Raw genomic sequence first — 16,439 nt, 5'->3', positions numbered from 1 at the left:
AAGCGTGGCGTGTGGAGTGCAGAGTCTGGAGTCGGCCTGAGTCTTCACCCAGTCACTTACCAGCCGTGCACCTCTGGCAAGTTTTCTAACCTGGCAAGTGGTATGTGTGTGTTGGAGGGGGTGTGCTGCTGAGAGCCTAAGCCTTTCCAGTCAGCACCTGGGACTTGCCACCTTTGTCACAGTGAGTGGCTTCGGATGGGCAGCTGTCAGATCCGTTTGCCTAAATTTCTGGTCAGACACAGTCTCGTCATGGGAATGTGGAAGATGGCCTTAAGGATTTTCTGGAAAGGAGCTTAAACGATCTTCCTCAAGAGAAGACACAGAAATTTGGAAGAAAATCCTGAGGGGAGAGGTCTTCAGAGAGAAGGGAGCACTGTCTTATAAGTTACTGTCAAAGATCTGAAGGACGTGAAACCTGCTTAACTGAGAAATGGCTGAAGGACAGAATCAACCTCTTGGCCCTGTGAAGGGAACCGCCCCTGCGGAGGGAAGGAGACGGGAAATGAGAGGAGCTGATACACGGCCACTTGAAGGCCTCTGGGGCAGATACATTAACCTCCACCGGGGGAGCGAGGCTGGGTCCTCTTTCACTCAGTAAAGAAGGTCTAGCCCGGACATCCAGCAAAATCAAGATCAGTGTACACTGCAGTCCACTAATTCACTCTGGAAATGACTTTGGAATCAGACCAATTCACCCCCCAATACTATTCAGAGAAAAAGCTGGATCTTCTGGTTAAAAAAAAGAAAAAGGTGGAAAAAACAGTAGAAGATAAAACCAAAATGACAAAATCCTCTCCGCTGGCCTTTACTCAGCTGGCCTGTAGTAATTATGCATGCAATTAGTAGTAAGACACCATCACCGAAACAGTACAGCAAATATTAGCCCATTTAAAGAAATACAGTTTTAATTCTAAGGAGAGGGACTAAGGTGGTTTTAAAACTATCACCAGAGTGAGTTCTATCTTATCCTCACATAAAAGAGTGATTCTATGCTGGAAAAATGGTGAAAACAATTTTACTCACCTCTCTTCCCTGAGGAATCCCAAGAATTTGGAAGCATTGTGGAATAAACACATGCCATAGTGTTACAAAGCATTTTAAAAAGAGGTCATTATAACACTTCCATATTTTGGCATATATTCAGTGATATTTATGAGTTTTGATGATCTCTGTTCAATAAAGTCAACTGTATTTTTGTGGATTAGAAAATAAGTAACATTTGCATTTTAATTGTGTTTGGATACACTGTACTTTGACAAGTATGTAGTGGTTGCAGGGAGTATATAACACTAATTACATTTAAAAGACAGAGGAGGTATTATTTTCCTTATTAGTGCAGGAAAAGTAAATGTAATTTTTTGGAAATGTATAGGAATAGTAGATGTACCTGTTTAGGTGAAATTGGATATCAAATCAGAAAAATTTTTTTTTAATTCAAAAAGGTCTAATACTCTGATGATAATGCCTTTTAACAAAAGAAAGACAAGACATTACATGCATTTTATCATATAATCATTTTCATTGTAACACAGCGGTAGTACTAGCCTAGAAAAGCTCCTCCTGGGAATTCATTTCAAATTATTGAAGCAGCTGTTTCTTCAGTTTAAAATAAAATATCCATAACAAGTTCACACATGACAGATGCAAGGTAAAAACTAGATTCCACAGTGTGAGCTAAAAGCAGATGTTTTGAATGATCATATTTATAACCAGATACAATAAATTTTAGTTGTCTATAGCCAGGTTTCATGAATATTCTTTCCTGAGAATTTGCTTAAAATGTACTTCCTGTAGTTTCTTACATTTTTGAGAACTAGGCTTCATTCAATATAAATATTCGATAAATTCTTCTATATCTGGTCTTTTTCATTCTTGCTCATTTCATGTGCTTCCTCAAGAATAAAAGCACTGTTAGGGCACTGAAATTTATTACCTTTATTTAATTCTACATATTTTCTCTACCTAATTCAAAGTCAGAAAATTCTTGCTTTCTTCAAATAAAGTCATGGTTGTTAGAAAGAATGACACATTTAAGTCTCAGAATAAGCAGTTTGCCTAATGAAATACCGTTCTATATCTTTAGTGAATGTCAATGTATAATTAGAACTAGAACTTTCAAAAACTATTAAAAATGCAGGGTTAGTGAAAATTTAAAGAAAAGTTTGACGGTAAAAGTGAAAGACTAGAGTTATCAATCATACAGCTATGAATGTCTTCTATTTGATTTTGTTATCTTATAGCTTATCACTACTTGTCCTTTTGCACATTGATTAACTTACATTTCTAAACTAAAGCAATTGGGGTACAGGGGGAAAAGCAAGTGACCTGGCATCAAAAGATGGGGGAATGTTCCAGCTCTGGTTCTTAGTAGCTGTACACCTTTGCCAGATCTAATAAGCTCTCCCATGCTCCTCCCAGCAAGAGAACTGTCAGGAATAGATACTAAATGATATACACATATAATTCCTTTGTAACATATAGGCGTTATATTTCCAGGAAATACACACATGTTCTCAGTTTTCTATAGACAAATGGCCAGATGAGTATCAAAGGCTATGGGCAGGCCACTTCTTCAGTGGCCACTATGGCAAAGCTTATGTGCAGCTTTATGTGACAGTTAAAACATGTCATCACCTCTGCATGATGCTCTTCATTCTGCTGTAAGACTTCGATGCAGAGCTCTGCTAGATGAAGAACCTCTTCCAGCTTCCTAGCAGGAGTCGCCTGGTTCATGGTCTCTGTATTAAAAACAAATCATAATCATGTTACCTTGAAAATAAAAAGCCAAGCAGATTCTAAGATGTAATGACGAGACCAGGGTGTTGAAATAGAATGAGAAAGCATATTTTTGAGAAATAAGAGAGACAAGAAACACAAATGAATGCATTCCTTAAAAAAAAAAATCGGTTCACCAGATTGCAGAAAATATTTCACCCACAAAGCAATCACAGGAAACTGTAAGTGCTTTGCCATTTAACATATTAGAGCTAACAGGTGCATCAGCACATCAGATGCTCAACTTCTGCAACAAACAAGTTATAATTCTCCTCAAGGTCAGAAATACAAAGAAAAGCAGATACCACAGTCTTTTCCTTCTCTCTGTATTGTATTATCAATACAATACCATCCTCACCAGATGAGTCATTCCTGGCATTGGCGAAACCCAGGCGTTTTTGTTGCTATTTAAATTTCCAGCCTGAGATGTCTAAGGTTCATGTTGATTTTAAATTGAAGAAGTACAAAGTCACCCAAAACAACTCTGACAGGCTGCAATTAACTGATTTCCTCCCCTCCAACTGGGGAGGGGTGGAGAGGCGTTCTTTAAAGCTGAAGGCTCTTTCAGCATTACAGCAAACTGGTATCAAAAGGCCAGGCCACAATGAGATCAAGTGCAGCTATCTGAAATTCAGCAACAGAGGAGACAAAGCAGTTGATTTCAGAGATAAAAGGAACTGGCAAAAATTAGAGGCACCCTGGGTAATGAAACTGTTTCAAAATTGTGAAGAATAGAGTTTCCAATAAGGATACTAAAGATAAACATTGAATTAGATTTCTGGACTTTCTCTTTGCCCCTGTATGGAGATTTTAAGGAAGAGAAATAAAATGTTCGGATAAACAGCTTTTTCTGTGGAACCTAAGGAGTCTTTTTTTTTTTTTCTTGCAATAGATTTATTCCCTCAGCATCTCCCTATAACTTCAGCCTTAAGTTTGGAAGAGACTTCCATTTGCTCTTAATTTGTTCCCAAGGGACATACAATGATGCAGTGAAACACACCTCATGGTTGGTGCTTGTTCATTAAACATTTGTTATAAGCTCGCTATAGGTCACAGAGTGATGCACGTGGGGGGTTCCCATCCCATCCTCCAGCCCTGGTACACATCCTCATAAACTCCCCTGCAGGATGAAAGCCACTGTTACAGGGATCAAAGAGTAGGATGATTCTTCAGGAAAACAGTCTGCCCAACACCACAGAGTTGAGTGTGACTACAATGATCTCAGCTGTGTGGAGGAGGAGGAGGTGTAAGACGTGTCCCTGCTCTTAACTCAGACTCCAAAAGTCACTACTGCTAGGATCCTCAGACGTCCACCACCCAGTCCTCCCTCTGTTTCACGATCACTTCAACATCCTCAAACAAGGGTGATGTCAAGGAGGCTCGTGACTTCACAGGACAGTCTGCTCCACGTGGGGGCAGATCTAGCTATTATCGTGAGGAAATTTAAGAAGAGTCTGGAAACAGTGTAAAGCAAACAGAGGTGATGCAGGGGATGTGAGGAGAGACCGCTGAGAGCAGGTACATTTGGAGGGAATTAGTGGGAAGATAAGCAGAACCTGAAGCAGGTCCTAAAGAAGAAGCAAATGACCTGGGTGAGAGGAGGAAGGGTTTCCAGAAATGCTTACACAGAGATGTGGTACATTTCAGAGGAAGGTGAGGATGAAGGTGGCTACAAATGTTACCGTTTATCCAGAGCCAGTTAGGTGTCAGGCCCAGCACCAGGCGCTTGCCATGTGTCATCACACTGTTTTCCCTAACAGCTTTAAGCCACTTGGTTATTTATTCATATAAGCCGTAGATGAGGAAACAAGCTTGGAGAGATGAAATGCAACTGCTAATACATAGTAAAGGTGAGACCTGACTTGGTGTGGGCTCTTAGCATCTCTGCCCTGCACTTGCCTGGCTGGAGTACAGGTGTGCTGGGGAACGATGGGTGAGGAACGTGAGGTCGGATCGTGGCAGGCTTTATGTAAGATAACAGACTCAGTAACTACATCCTGTTGATAACCTGGAGCAAAATGTTTCTTCGCCAGGCTTCAGAATAAATTGTGGGAAAACGTATTTGTGGTTGTGTAGAACAAAGAAGGACTGGTGAGGGCCAAGTCTACTGTATGAAGAACTATGGGAAGATGGTAATGGGAACAGAAAAGATGAGGGCGGTAGAGGGACATTTTGAAGAAAGGATTTGCGTGTCTTTGTGAGTGATTAGAAACTGCAGGCCGGGGAGGACAATGACCCCAAAGTTTGGGGACTGTGTGGCTCAGAGAATAAAAATCTGTGGTTGGCGAAACTACCAAATGGGTCTTTGATGGGCCACCCCATATATTTTAGGACTAATTACCATGTACATATAAAGTAAGTGAATTATTATAAACTAAAAAGAAAGTCGTGCATTGTAAAATCTGCGTGCACAGGAAATTAGGATATCTGGATCCTTTGCCTGGAAAACTCCTACTCATCATTCAAGATACAACTTTAATGCTACCTTAAGTGTGGGACCTTCTCAAAGTTCTGGGGCTGATGAGTCGCTCCTCCCTCTGAGTTCCCCTATTACAGGCTCATGAGCTGTTACCAGACTGGACCCAGCGCAGTCAGAAACTGGGTCTCACGATCTTGTGCTCTCACTATCTTGAATAGGCTTTGGACCATGACAGGTACTTAATGAATATTTACTGAGAATGTGGTAGTAGAATTTTTGAGAAACAGCATGTTAAAAACAGAATCAATGCCCAAATTATTTCATTTCACTTTGCTTGGGATTTCAAATAGCTCTTCCGTCACTCACACACCAAGAGTGGATGAGACAGCAAGTTGACCAATGAAATGCAGCTGTGGGCTGAGGACACTGCTCAAATAATCGATTTTTCTTAAATTATTAGACTTTCGAGATCTAATTTTGAAAACCAGAGATTTGTGGGGAAGAGTTTTCAGAATAATTTTTAATTCTCAAGAGCATATCACTTATATTCCTCAACTTTTCCATCTTTAGATTGAGGGTATTGAATTAAGTTGAGGATTCTTAACCCAAGGGCTTAGAACCCTTAAAATTATATGCTAATTTTTGTGTATAGAGGCATTTTGGGGGGAGTAAAGGATCACAACTTTCAGTTTCTCAGAGTAGTCCATGAACCAAACAAATGTAAGAAACATGGAGCCATATACTCTCTAAGAGTCCTTCTAGCTAAGAGACTCGATGAGTCCTATAAATGTTGGGCTTTACTTATATTGGATTATATTATTTCAACTTCATAAGGAAAGAGAAAGGCAAAAAATTTGTTTTGATTACAGAAGAGAAACTTATTTTTCCTACATACTTTCGTACATTATTTACTAAACCCTTAAAACCATCCTGCGAGTTAGGGAATCAGGACTCCCTTCTTCAGATTAGGGAAAAGAGTCTTGGAGAAGTTAAAAAAGGTGTCCAAGGTCATACAGATACTGGCTGAGATGGAATTAAAATATTACCACTGATTTTATATAAGCAGCAATAATACAATGACTTGAATTCTTTTCCATTTTCAATTCTCTGAATAGAATGAAATACTCATACACACACTCAACTGAATATATATAATATAAACCTCTGAAATAGCTGAAAGTTTGAGTTTTATAAAGTCACCATATCCTTAGCCACAAGTAGGCAATAATGGAAACGAATCCCAGAAGCAACGTGAAAACTTATTTCTGTTTATGTGTGAATATGTCAAAACCAGCTTTTACATTTGACACTCTCTTAAGGAAAAAACTCACAGAGTACCCTGTGTCCTACTGAAACTTAAAAACAGTCTGACACATTTTATTCTTTCTAGATTAAATTTACTGAGAGGATCAGAACTTTGTACTTGAACATAATGGCCACTCTAATACTTTAAATAACATTTTTATCAAGTACACTATGTATGCCTTCCCTGGCTGCCACTCATTTGACTACAGCCAAGAAGTTTAATGCATTTCATAGTCAGAAGTCTATTAGATAAACAAAGTTATCGACAGCTCCACTAAAATTCTGAACCTTGTGAATATTTGAGAATTCCTCCTCAAAATGTCCACTTTCCCTCTTTTTGTGACATTTCTATTGCATTAAAGATGCCTCTATATACTTCAAGCTTCACACCAAGTTTGCTGATAGTTGTAATGCATTTCAAATAGTGACACTTAAAACAAATATACCCAAAGTAGCAAGGTTTCTCGATGAATTTCAATGTATTGCTCTTGGCTATTTCTTCAATTTGGAACACTTTTACTTTTCTATGATAACACTTCTTGGCTCCTCGAAGCAATTCCTTTTGATTATCTCTCAGTACATTGAAGAAGAGATCTCACCAGGAAAAAAGTCGGGAGGTGGGGAGATGTAAGAAGAAAGTTTGATCACGGTGCGTTAGCAGGCTTTACCTCTGCTCCCCTGCTTCAGGGAGGGTGCATACTCCCAGCATCCTCTCCTTGGCTACCTCCCTTCCCGCCACTGCGTGTCAAAGTTCCTTGTGGATACACAGTGATGCTCATTGTGAAGGTTGTAAGGCGACATGGGGAGAAGACCGGGAAGATCATTTCAGTGCATTTTTCTCCATATAAGATATAAAGAAATTTGAAATGATTTGACTAACTTTTAACAGACTGACCATATCTGTACTTTTTCAGCTAAGCAAGAAGTAGAATTCAAGACGGTGTTGGATTGAAGGGCTATGGCTAAAATCCCCTTGCAACTCTGCTTTGTCTTCTCTCCTTTGCATCTAGGTCATGATAACCAATTAGTGTGTGCCAACAATAATTCCTATATATGCGCTAAGATTTCTTGCTAGTTCTCCAACATTCCCATATTTTGTGGCCCTGGATGTGATTCACCAAACATATATTGACTGTAAGATACTGTCCTAATAACTGAGGGGATAAAATGATGAACAAAACAGTATTTTGGCCTTCAAAGAATTCATGTATCTCTTTCCTTAACCAGTTTGTAAGGTAGAGGATAGCTACATTCCATCCATTTTTGGTCAATATGAAGAAGTTCTATCATAAAGCCCCGATAGAGAGTGAATTAAATGTATTCAATATGCAAGAACAAGATGAAAGAAATAGGATCAAAGATATGTAAATAGGAAGGCTTTAAATTGCTTGTATAGAATATATGGAGTTCTTCAGAATCAAAAATTATCCTCTTAGTGGGTGTGTGTTTGAGCTCAGAAACTTTAGATCAGAGAGTTAGCAGAAGTCTGACACTGAAGTCTCCCATCTTTTTCCTCCTCCCACCTGAAGAAAAAGAACTCATTCACTCTTCTGTTGCTTCTCCCACCCTCTAGAGGACACATTCATCTAGAGGTGAATGAAGAGAAAGCTCTGACATTCAGGAGGTAACTGAGGTGAGAAATTTGTACGCCTGAAGAAGGGACTCTGGGGAGAACTGTAGGTCCTGGGGAAAAAAAGAAAAATAAAGAAAAAAAAAAAAAAAAGAGGAAAGAGGGGGAGGAAACGGGGGAAATGATCACTATCTAGAGAAAGGAGTGAAAGGGAGGCCTACAGTTTGGAAGGAGCAGGGAGAACGGCAACACGGAAGCATCCACCTGGGACACTGTGGAGACCAAGCAGTAAGGCTCTGCCCTCTGAGGTTTAACTGAACAAGGAAGTTGGGCCATGGGTATAACACCTGTGTTCTTCTACCTGAAACCCCAAAGGTCATTCGTAGCAAGGACTGTCAGCAGCCTCTCTGTGGACCGCTGGTCAGAAAAACTTATCTACCCATGGACCCCGCCTCCACCAAAGTAGATGGTGACTGCTCCTGCCACCCTCCTCACCCTCTCAGAAAAACACAGGGCGATACCACGTTACGGACACGCTGCGCACTGCTATGGGCACACACGTGATGTGTACCAGTTAGAGAGATCAGAAACGGTTCCATCTGAGCTACCACCTCCATGTTAAATACTTTTTTCCCATTCATCCAGCTGGCTCAGAGAATTTGTTGGCTTCCTAGCCTGTCCTCATTTAAACCTTAATTCTCGTCAGGGGTCAACCGTTCTCCTCTTTGCGTGATTCAGACTGAGGACTCAGTTGGAAAGTGTAAATTTTACTGAGATTTTCTGATCCACCCTCCATTTCCAGGCACAGCAAGCTGTGGTAAGTGGTACAGTGCCACAGTCTGGTACAGCGAGCCTCTTAAGAGTCCGACCCCTGGCCAGACCTCAATACTCACGGGCCTCTTCATCCCAAGAGGGAAGGAGGGTAGGAGGTGGAATACTTTCCCATTAAACAAAACAACCCCGCCCGCTCCCACCTGCCACTTTTAGAGCTTGTGACTAGATTAGTTGATTCTGGGGGAAACTCTCTCGACTTAGTCCCCTAGAGGGAACAGTGTATAACTTGCTGGCTATGAAGAACCCCTCAGAATTCAGGGCAGAGGTGGTGTTTAAATCTAAACCCTGCTTCCCCAACCTGACCTATACTTGCCCAGTATCTGACTCCCCAAGACTTGGCACTGTTAACTTGATGCAAAAGGATGGTGTGTCACTGACTCTCTCTTGGCTTCTCTGACTGCAACCTGTTATGGTTCTATGAGTGCCAGACATAATACATTGTTCTAATCAATGAATGGAGTATCTTCAGTATAGGTCTGTGGTTCGCAATTTCATCATGCACCAGGATCACCTGGAGAGCTTGTTAAAACACAGATTGATGACACCACTCTCCCCCTCAGAGTTATAGATTCAGTAGGTCTTGTGTGGGGCCAAAGAACTCGTATTTCTAACAAGTTCCCAGGCGATGCTGATGGTGCTGGTCTGGGGGATGTACTTTGAGAACTATTAGTGTTTATGAAAAACAATGATGACCTGTTTAAACTTCATATTATTTCCTCCTTTGCCTGAAATCAAGCTACATCTTTCCATAAACTTCACTTTAGAAAAAAGGTGACTTTTGTATAGAGTTGGAATACGTTTTACCTTTCTGTAATGTTATCCCAGATAGGATGAGGTACATATTTGGACAATCCTTGGATGAATGAAAATAATCTAGGATGTTATGGTCTGCGGACAGCTGTTTAAAAATCCATGAGAATACCAATGCCACAGATGTTTGAAAACAATAGGTTTGTGGCCTCCTAATTCCAAGACTCCCTTTGGGGCCAACTTGTTTAATGACCGTGTCATTTAAAGCAGGAGTTGCAGTTAATACCTCCTTGGAATTAACCATGCTAATGATATAGTGCTTTCGAATAACTGTCCTGTGGTCAGAGCCACATTAACTACTTTACCTGGATTATCTTTTGCATCAATAAATTCATTTTTAAGGAAATGGTCAGCACAGAGGAAAGGAGAATTGGACACTGGACTATATGCAATGACAGCCAGACTGAATGCAGCAATTTCCTTAAGCCAACAGCGAGTAGTGATCCAGGAGTGACAGGCCGTAAAAAGTCGGAGCCATCTGCAGGTAAATGACAGTGACACTTTGTGAACATTCCTTAAGGAAGACTATGGAAGCACAGTCTCCTCTTAAGATCTTAAAGTAAGGCACAATGGTGATGCAATTACAGAGAGAGGATTATTAAGATACACACACAGTTTAATATTATTTGGTTTAACATGTGTCACAGGCTTTTATAATTATGTGCTTTACAAGAGTGGAGAAACAGGGGAGTTCCCTGGTGGCCTCATGGTTAGGATTCCAGGCTTTCACTGCTGTGGCCCAGGTTCAATCCCTGGTTGAGGAACTGAGATGCCGCGCAGTACGGCCAAAAAAAAAAAAAAAAAAAGATTGGAGAAACAGACACCTTGGTTTGAGTTTTATTACAGTTTTAACTTAGTCCTTTTAGCTATTGAGACTCTGGCTCTCCTTAAATCTGTGAAACAGGAAGATCTAAGATCTCAAGATCTCATATGAAAAAATCTGCATAGTGTTGCTGACTGCAGAGCCTGTGAAGGCTTGAAAGAGAAGAAAATTTTCTCATATGCATATTTACTTTGCTTCGGCTAGCTCTGGCTAGAGCTACGTTGTAGGATTCTAATGACAGCAGAAATTTTTTTTCCACCGGCAGTTTTGCCAGCTAGTTGTATAATGGGTTTTTCTAAAGACTGGTCTTTAGCCATGATATCCATACCTGTATTTCACATACACAAATATACATTCAGCAGCTGACACAGAAATGGCCCCTCCTCTGGTTTTATTGCTCTTCATATATATACCATATTTATTTCTCCACAATATAATTCACATTCAGAAACTGAAAACCAACAGAATAATCTCAATTATAGTAACTGCCATGCCGATAATAAATTATCACATAATTAAGGCCTATAGCATCTTAAATTTCATGCCTGGTCCTTCCTGTCTTCTAATTACCTTTACCTGAAATAAACAGCCTTTCCACGGTCCTTTGTTACATTCCCAGGGAAAGGGAGTACCTTTGCACTGCCACACTCTTCCTTCTCCTGCCCCTCATACCCTTTTCTCCATTCTCAGAGAGAAAGTCTGCCTGTGAACAACGTGGGCTTAGGCAAGCAGGATCCAGTGAGGCAATGGGGGTGAAGACGGTTTCTCCAGGAAGGGCCAATGATTAAGGTGAAAGGCACTCCAGAGGCCTGCCAGCTGTGAAGTAAGCTGAAGGAGAAGAAAGGAGAAGTTTCCCAGACACAGCAACCACAATATGAAAGAGATCATCTGAAGATGTGTGGCCTTGGGTGCTAAGAAATGAGTTAAAAGATCTTGATGTCTGCATGTCCTTGTTTCCTCTGACACATAATCAAGATCTGTTAGGGCAGCCAACTGATGCATTAGTGGGGGTGACATATTTGACGCCAAGATCTAGAGCAAGTCTCCTAGTTGGACAAGTGTAAAGACCAAGCGCAGAGGGTAGGGCTGGGCTTGGTGACGTCCTGAGCATTTCGAGAGTTGGTTTTAACATCCTGGGTCTGACTGCCACCGTGAATGTGTGTGTATGCACGGATTGGTGCCTCAGGAATATTTTATAGATTTCCCTTTTGAAAAAGACTTCGGCATTACAATTTCTTCAATTAGGTCTTTAAACTGAGAGCTTGAAGCTATATGGCCACTTCGCTATGGGCCACAAGAAATCTCCCTAATTTCCCAAACTAGTCATCTGTCTAGGCTTTGAGTACTTACAAACTCTGTTGAGAAATAAAGGGGTGATATCTGTCAGTTTGCATTACTCTGGTTTTGTCCAAGTGAAAAGACTTTTTAATACGTCTAAACTACTCCGATTAACAAGGTGCTGCAGGAGCCACACTGCTGCATGTCACTTGGTTTACCTGTTGACACGTGTTAGTAAATAAATAAGAGGGTCATCAGTCAGCTGGTTTCTCTGGATTTAGAGGATAATAAATTCTACAGAACTGCTCACGAAAGGAGGGAAGCTTGCTATTTCAAGACTGCATTTATCTGTGAATCACATTCCATATAAAAGTAAAAATAAAACAAAAACATAAAAAATACATGACACACTGTCAAGTGAGCTGAATAACCTGACATCCTTTCTGAGACCTTTTAGGGAACAGGTGTTGAACACTTGTGATGAGATTTCCATGCACCCTCAGAGGAAGGAGATAAGATTCCAGCAAGAGCTGTTCAGAGTGTTACAGATCACGGCTGAGGGAATAGTTCTTAGTGAGGAACACACTGAAGGAGATATTACATAAACACTTTGTTTTCTCAGGAGGTGCTTATGTTCTCACTAAGAATTTTTACAGAAGGCAAATATTAACCCAAGAGAAACTTTAGGAAGAATATAATTTTTCCAGATCCTGAGGAACCTGGGATATATTTAATTAAGTACTCCTGATGCATTACCTTGTGCATTTATCTCATTTTAAATCTTCTGAAACTTTGAGAGTCAATATGGTTCATGGAGCTTTTGTTTCAGAGTGTGTGAAGTATTTTTTTCAAGCATAAATGGCTGGTTGACAGTTCTATGTAGAAAATGAACTAAATTGGAAACTTGGAAAACTGAGGGAATGAAAAGGTAGTTGAAAATAGTTACAATAAAGAGGAATGATGCATTTATAGGGATAGATGTTTTCTTCAATACTTTGAGGTCTCTCTGGAGACCATGTTTTTATTAGAGAGGTTAGGTTTATTTTAATCCATTTAGTAAGCACTTCATTCTAACATCTCTGAAACAGCCCATCCTTCCATACTGATTTGTGGTCCCACTTTATTCTTGATGAAGCAGGTCCGTCTCCCATTTATACATGACTCTGTCTCTACATTCCTATTCCAAGTATCTGCCTGATCCTGGGCTTTGGTGATGGTTTAGTAATTTGTTTTAGTATCTGGCAAGGCTAGTCTCCATACTGTTTTGTTTCTTCCTCAAGGTGATATAGTTTTCCAGTACTCTTTATTCTTTTATTTAAATTTTGAAGTAACTGTATCAAGTTCAAAAAAAAAAAAAACAAAACTGGAATTCTGATGGACACTGCAGTGATTTTATAGATTAATTTGGGGAGGAGAGTTTATATATTATTGTCATCTCTCTTAAAGGGCATGAACTATCTACATCTATTTAGATTACTCTGTAATCTTTATTTGAATTTCAAAATTTTCTTTATAGAGGTCTAGGAAGTTTTGTAAAATCTGGCAAAGTTAACTCCTGGATGCCTTATAGTTTGGTGGTTACTGTGAAAGGTACCTTATCTACCTATCTCTCTCTCTCTCTCGCTCTCTCTCTACCTATCTATCTAGTGTAGAGTAGCGTTTCTGAGTGTGGTCCACGGACCACTGTGGATCCCCAAGACCTTTTGGGGGCCTGAACAGTCAAAAGTACTTTCATAATAAGATGTTTTGCCATTTAAATTCTGTTGACATTTACACTAATGATGCAAAAGCAATAGTGGGTAAAACTGTTGTTACCTCAGCATGAATCAAGGCTATGTCGCTACATTATACTTGTCATGTATTATCACCACTCACTCAAGGAAAAAAAGGCTAGTTTTACATAAGAACATCCTCGATGAAAGAGTAAAAATTACTAATTTTACTGAATCTCTACACTTGAGTATACATTTTAAAAAATATCACCTGTGAGAAAATGGGAAGTTTGCATAAAGCACTTTTGTATACTGAAGTACAATGACCATCTCAAGGAAAAGTGTTTGTGTGATTGTATGAGTCTGGGGCTGAGCTAATGGCTTTTTTTTCTTTCACAGAGAACCGTTTTTAGTTGAGATGACTACCGACAAATTATGGTTATTGAGACTCGGAAATTTGGTAGACATTTTCTGAAAAATGAAGTAAACCTGTCACTTGAAGGGAACAACAGATAGTATTTGTTGCCAATGATAAGATGGGAGCTTTCAAGGAAAAGTCGAATTTTAGAAAACTTGTATCTGTCAGGAGCTTGACAGCCTCCTAATACTTTAAGACCCTTCTGACGATTCAGGGGTGATATCAATAAGGGTGTTTTTTTGATATTATATAATATTTGTTAATATTAAGAAGATGACCACTCACTGTATATTTTTCAAATGATCAATGCAGGATGTTAAAAATCATGCATGGTGAAAGATCTACTCAAAATACATGATAAACCAATGGAACTTAATGTAATAGTGTGAAAAGTTCATTGATATGCTTTCAGACTCCACATTTCAATTAACTGTAAGAACTTCCACTTGCCGAGTTTTGGTATAATATCACAATTATCTGAGAAGTTTTCTAAAATATTCCTCCCTTTCAAGTATGAGCCCAGGTTTTTTTTTTTTTTCATATCTTAACCAAAATCATATATTGCAACAGACTGAATGCAGAAACAGGTATGAGAATCTGTGTTCTCTTAGGGAAGCCATTAAAGAGATGTATAGAAAGGTAAAACACTGTTAGACTTCTCACTACATAGTTTTTTGTTTTGGAAAATTTTTTCTTTTCATAAAAATATTTTTTTGTTGACAAGTAATGGGTTTATATTTTTAAACAATAACATTTTATAAATTTATTTCTAGTATGGTAAATATTGGTAGATATAATCTACATAAACAAAAGATCTTTGGGATCTGCATTAATTTTTAAGAGTATAATGGGTCCTGAAACTAAAAAGTTTGAGGATCTCTGGTGTAGAGAAAGACTTGATTTTAACAGGCTGACTTTACAATCTTGCTGAACTTTTGTTTCTAACAGGTTCAATTTAGATCCTGTAGAATATTCTAGGGAGATGGTCGTTTCATCTGCAAACAATGATGGTTTTATCTCTTTACATTCTTTTGATTCACTTTTTTACATTCCTTTTATGTAGAGAGTCTGAGACTCTCAGTATTGTGAAATATGACAGTGTATGTACTTGTCTTGTTCCTAATCCTAGAGAATGCCTTTAAACTTTCTTCACTAAATATTCACTGTAGGTCTTTTTCTATATGGATTTTATAAAGCTAAGGAAGTCTTTCTAGGTTAACAGTCTAGATCCCGCCCCCCCCCCCCCCCATGGCTAAGTGCTGAACTGTTTCACCCTTTTAAAAATAGCTATTGCGATCATACGATCTTTAAGTTTTTTAGTTTTTTGATGCTGAATCACTTTCATATTTTTGGAACAAACCCCACTGACTATGTTATTTTACAAATACACTGTTGTATTTTGTGAGCTAATACCATATCTAGGAATTTTGCACATATGCCTATAATGAAATGGACCTATAATAATTCTATTATTCTATTGTCTGTCAGGTTTGGGAATCAAGATTATATTTGCTGCATGAAATGAACTCCCCTCATTTCCCATTTTACTGAACTTATTTTGGATAGGAACTACTTGTTCCTTTAAAGTTTGGTAGAATTTGTCTCCCCAAACAACTGGGCTTAGGAATTTGGGGATGGGAGATCTTTGACAACTATTTCAGTTTCTTTAAATTTTATTGCCCAATTTGAGTTCTGTTTCTTGTGCTGATTTTACCAATATACAGATTTTGGAGAAATGTTTCGATTTCCTCTAGACTTTCAATTTTTGTATTGGTTCACACAATTTTGTATTGGTTCATTCTTCCATTACTTTTCTATGTCTTGTGTCTCTAGTTATTCTCTTTCATACTGTATTTATCTGCATCTCTTTCTTAACCAGTCTGATGGAAGTCTGTCTATTTCTATTCTCCTTATCACTTAGCTTTCCCATTGTATCATCTACTTATTTCTCCTTTCCTGCTGCCCTCATTCTGATCTCCTGGGTCACTAACAAGTTCTTCAGCTGTATTCATCCTGTGCCCTGTTTTTCTTACAACCACGGTATTTTCATACCCAATATTTCCACTTGGCTTTTCATGACTTCTTGTTCCTGCATCATACTGCTAGCCTCTTCCTGTATTGCCTTGAGAGCATTATGCTCAATTCAAGTTCTTGCTCCATCAGTTCCAGATGCTACATATCACTTATTGTCTTTACTAAGAGCTGTACTCTTTAGTAGGAGTCTAGGTATTTTGGTTTGAGAGCTAATGATCATTTGGAGGTATGGAGAATGGGATGATGGGCAGGGCTGTGTCCTTTGCAGGGACTTAGAAAAGAGAGACGCTTCAGCTTCAGAACAGAGTCCCAGGCAACACAGAATCAATACTGATAATTTCCTTTTCCTACTAAGTCATTAGGCAACTCCTGTGGACAGGGATTCACTATTAATTTGTTAGGCTCAGAGCAATAGCACTTGGTCAACAGTCTTGTAATTCACCAGGCTAGAGGGTTTGGAT

General features: G+C 39.2%; 1 protein-coding gene across 2 annotated transcripts in view; it reads right to left on the bottom strand.

Moving 5' to 3' along the window:
- The window catches only part of CADPS2 (calcium dependent secretion activator 2), a 524,489-nt gene that overhangs the window by 92,937 nt on the left and 415,113 nt on the right, over positions 1-16,439 (bottom strand). For both annotated transcript variants that reach the window (XM_057732060.1, XM_057732061.1), the window contains exon 17: positions 2,635-2,738. In XM_057732060.1, the coding sequence (XP_057588043.1) occupies positions 2,635-2,738 (104 nt within the window). The remainder of the gene's footprint in view (positions 1-2,634; positions 2,739-16,439) is intronic.

This window comes from Hippopotamus amphibius, chromosome 4 (assembly GCF_030028045.1).
Source record: "Hippopotamus amphibius kiboko isolate mHipAmp2 chromosome 4, mHipAmp2.hap2, whole genome shotgun sequence".
NCBI classification, from domain to species: domain Eukaryota; kingdom Metazoa; phylum Chordata; class Mammalia; order Artiodactyla; family Hippopotamidae; genus Hippopotamus; species Hippopotamus amphibius.
This window is presented reverse-complemented; position numbering and strand designations above follow the sequence as displayed.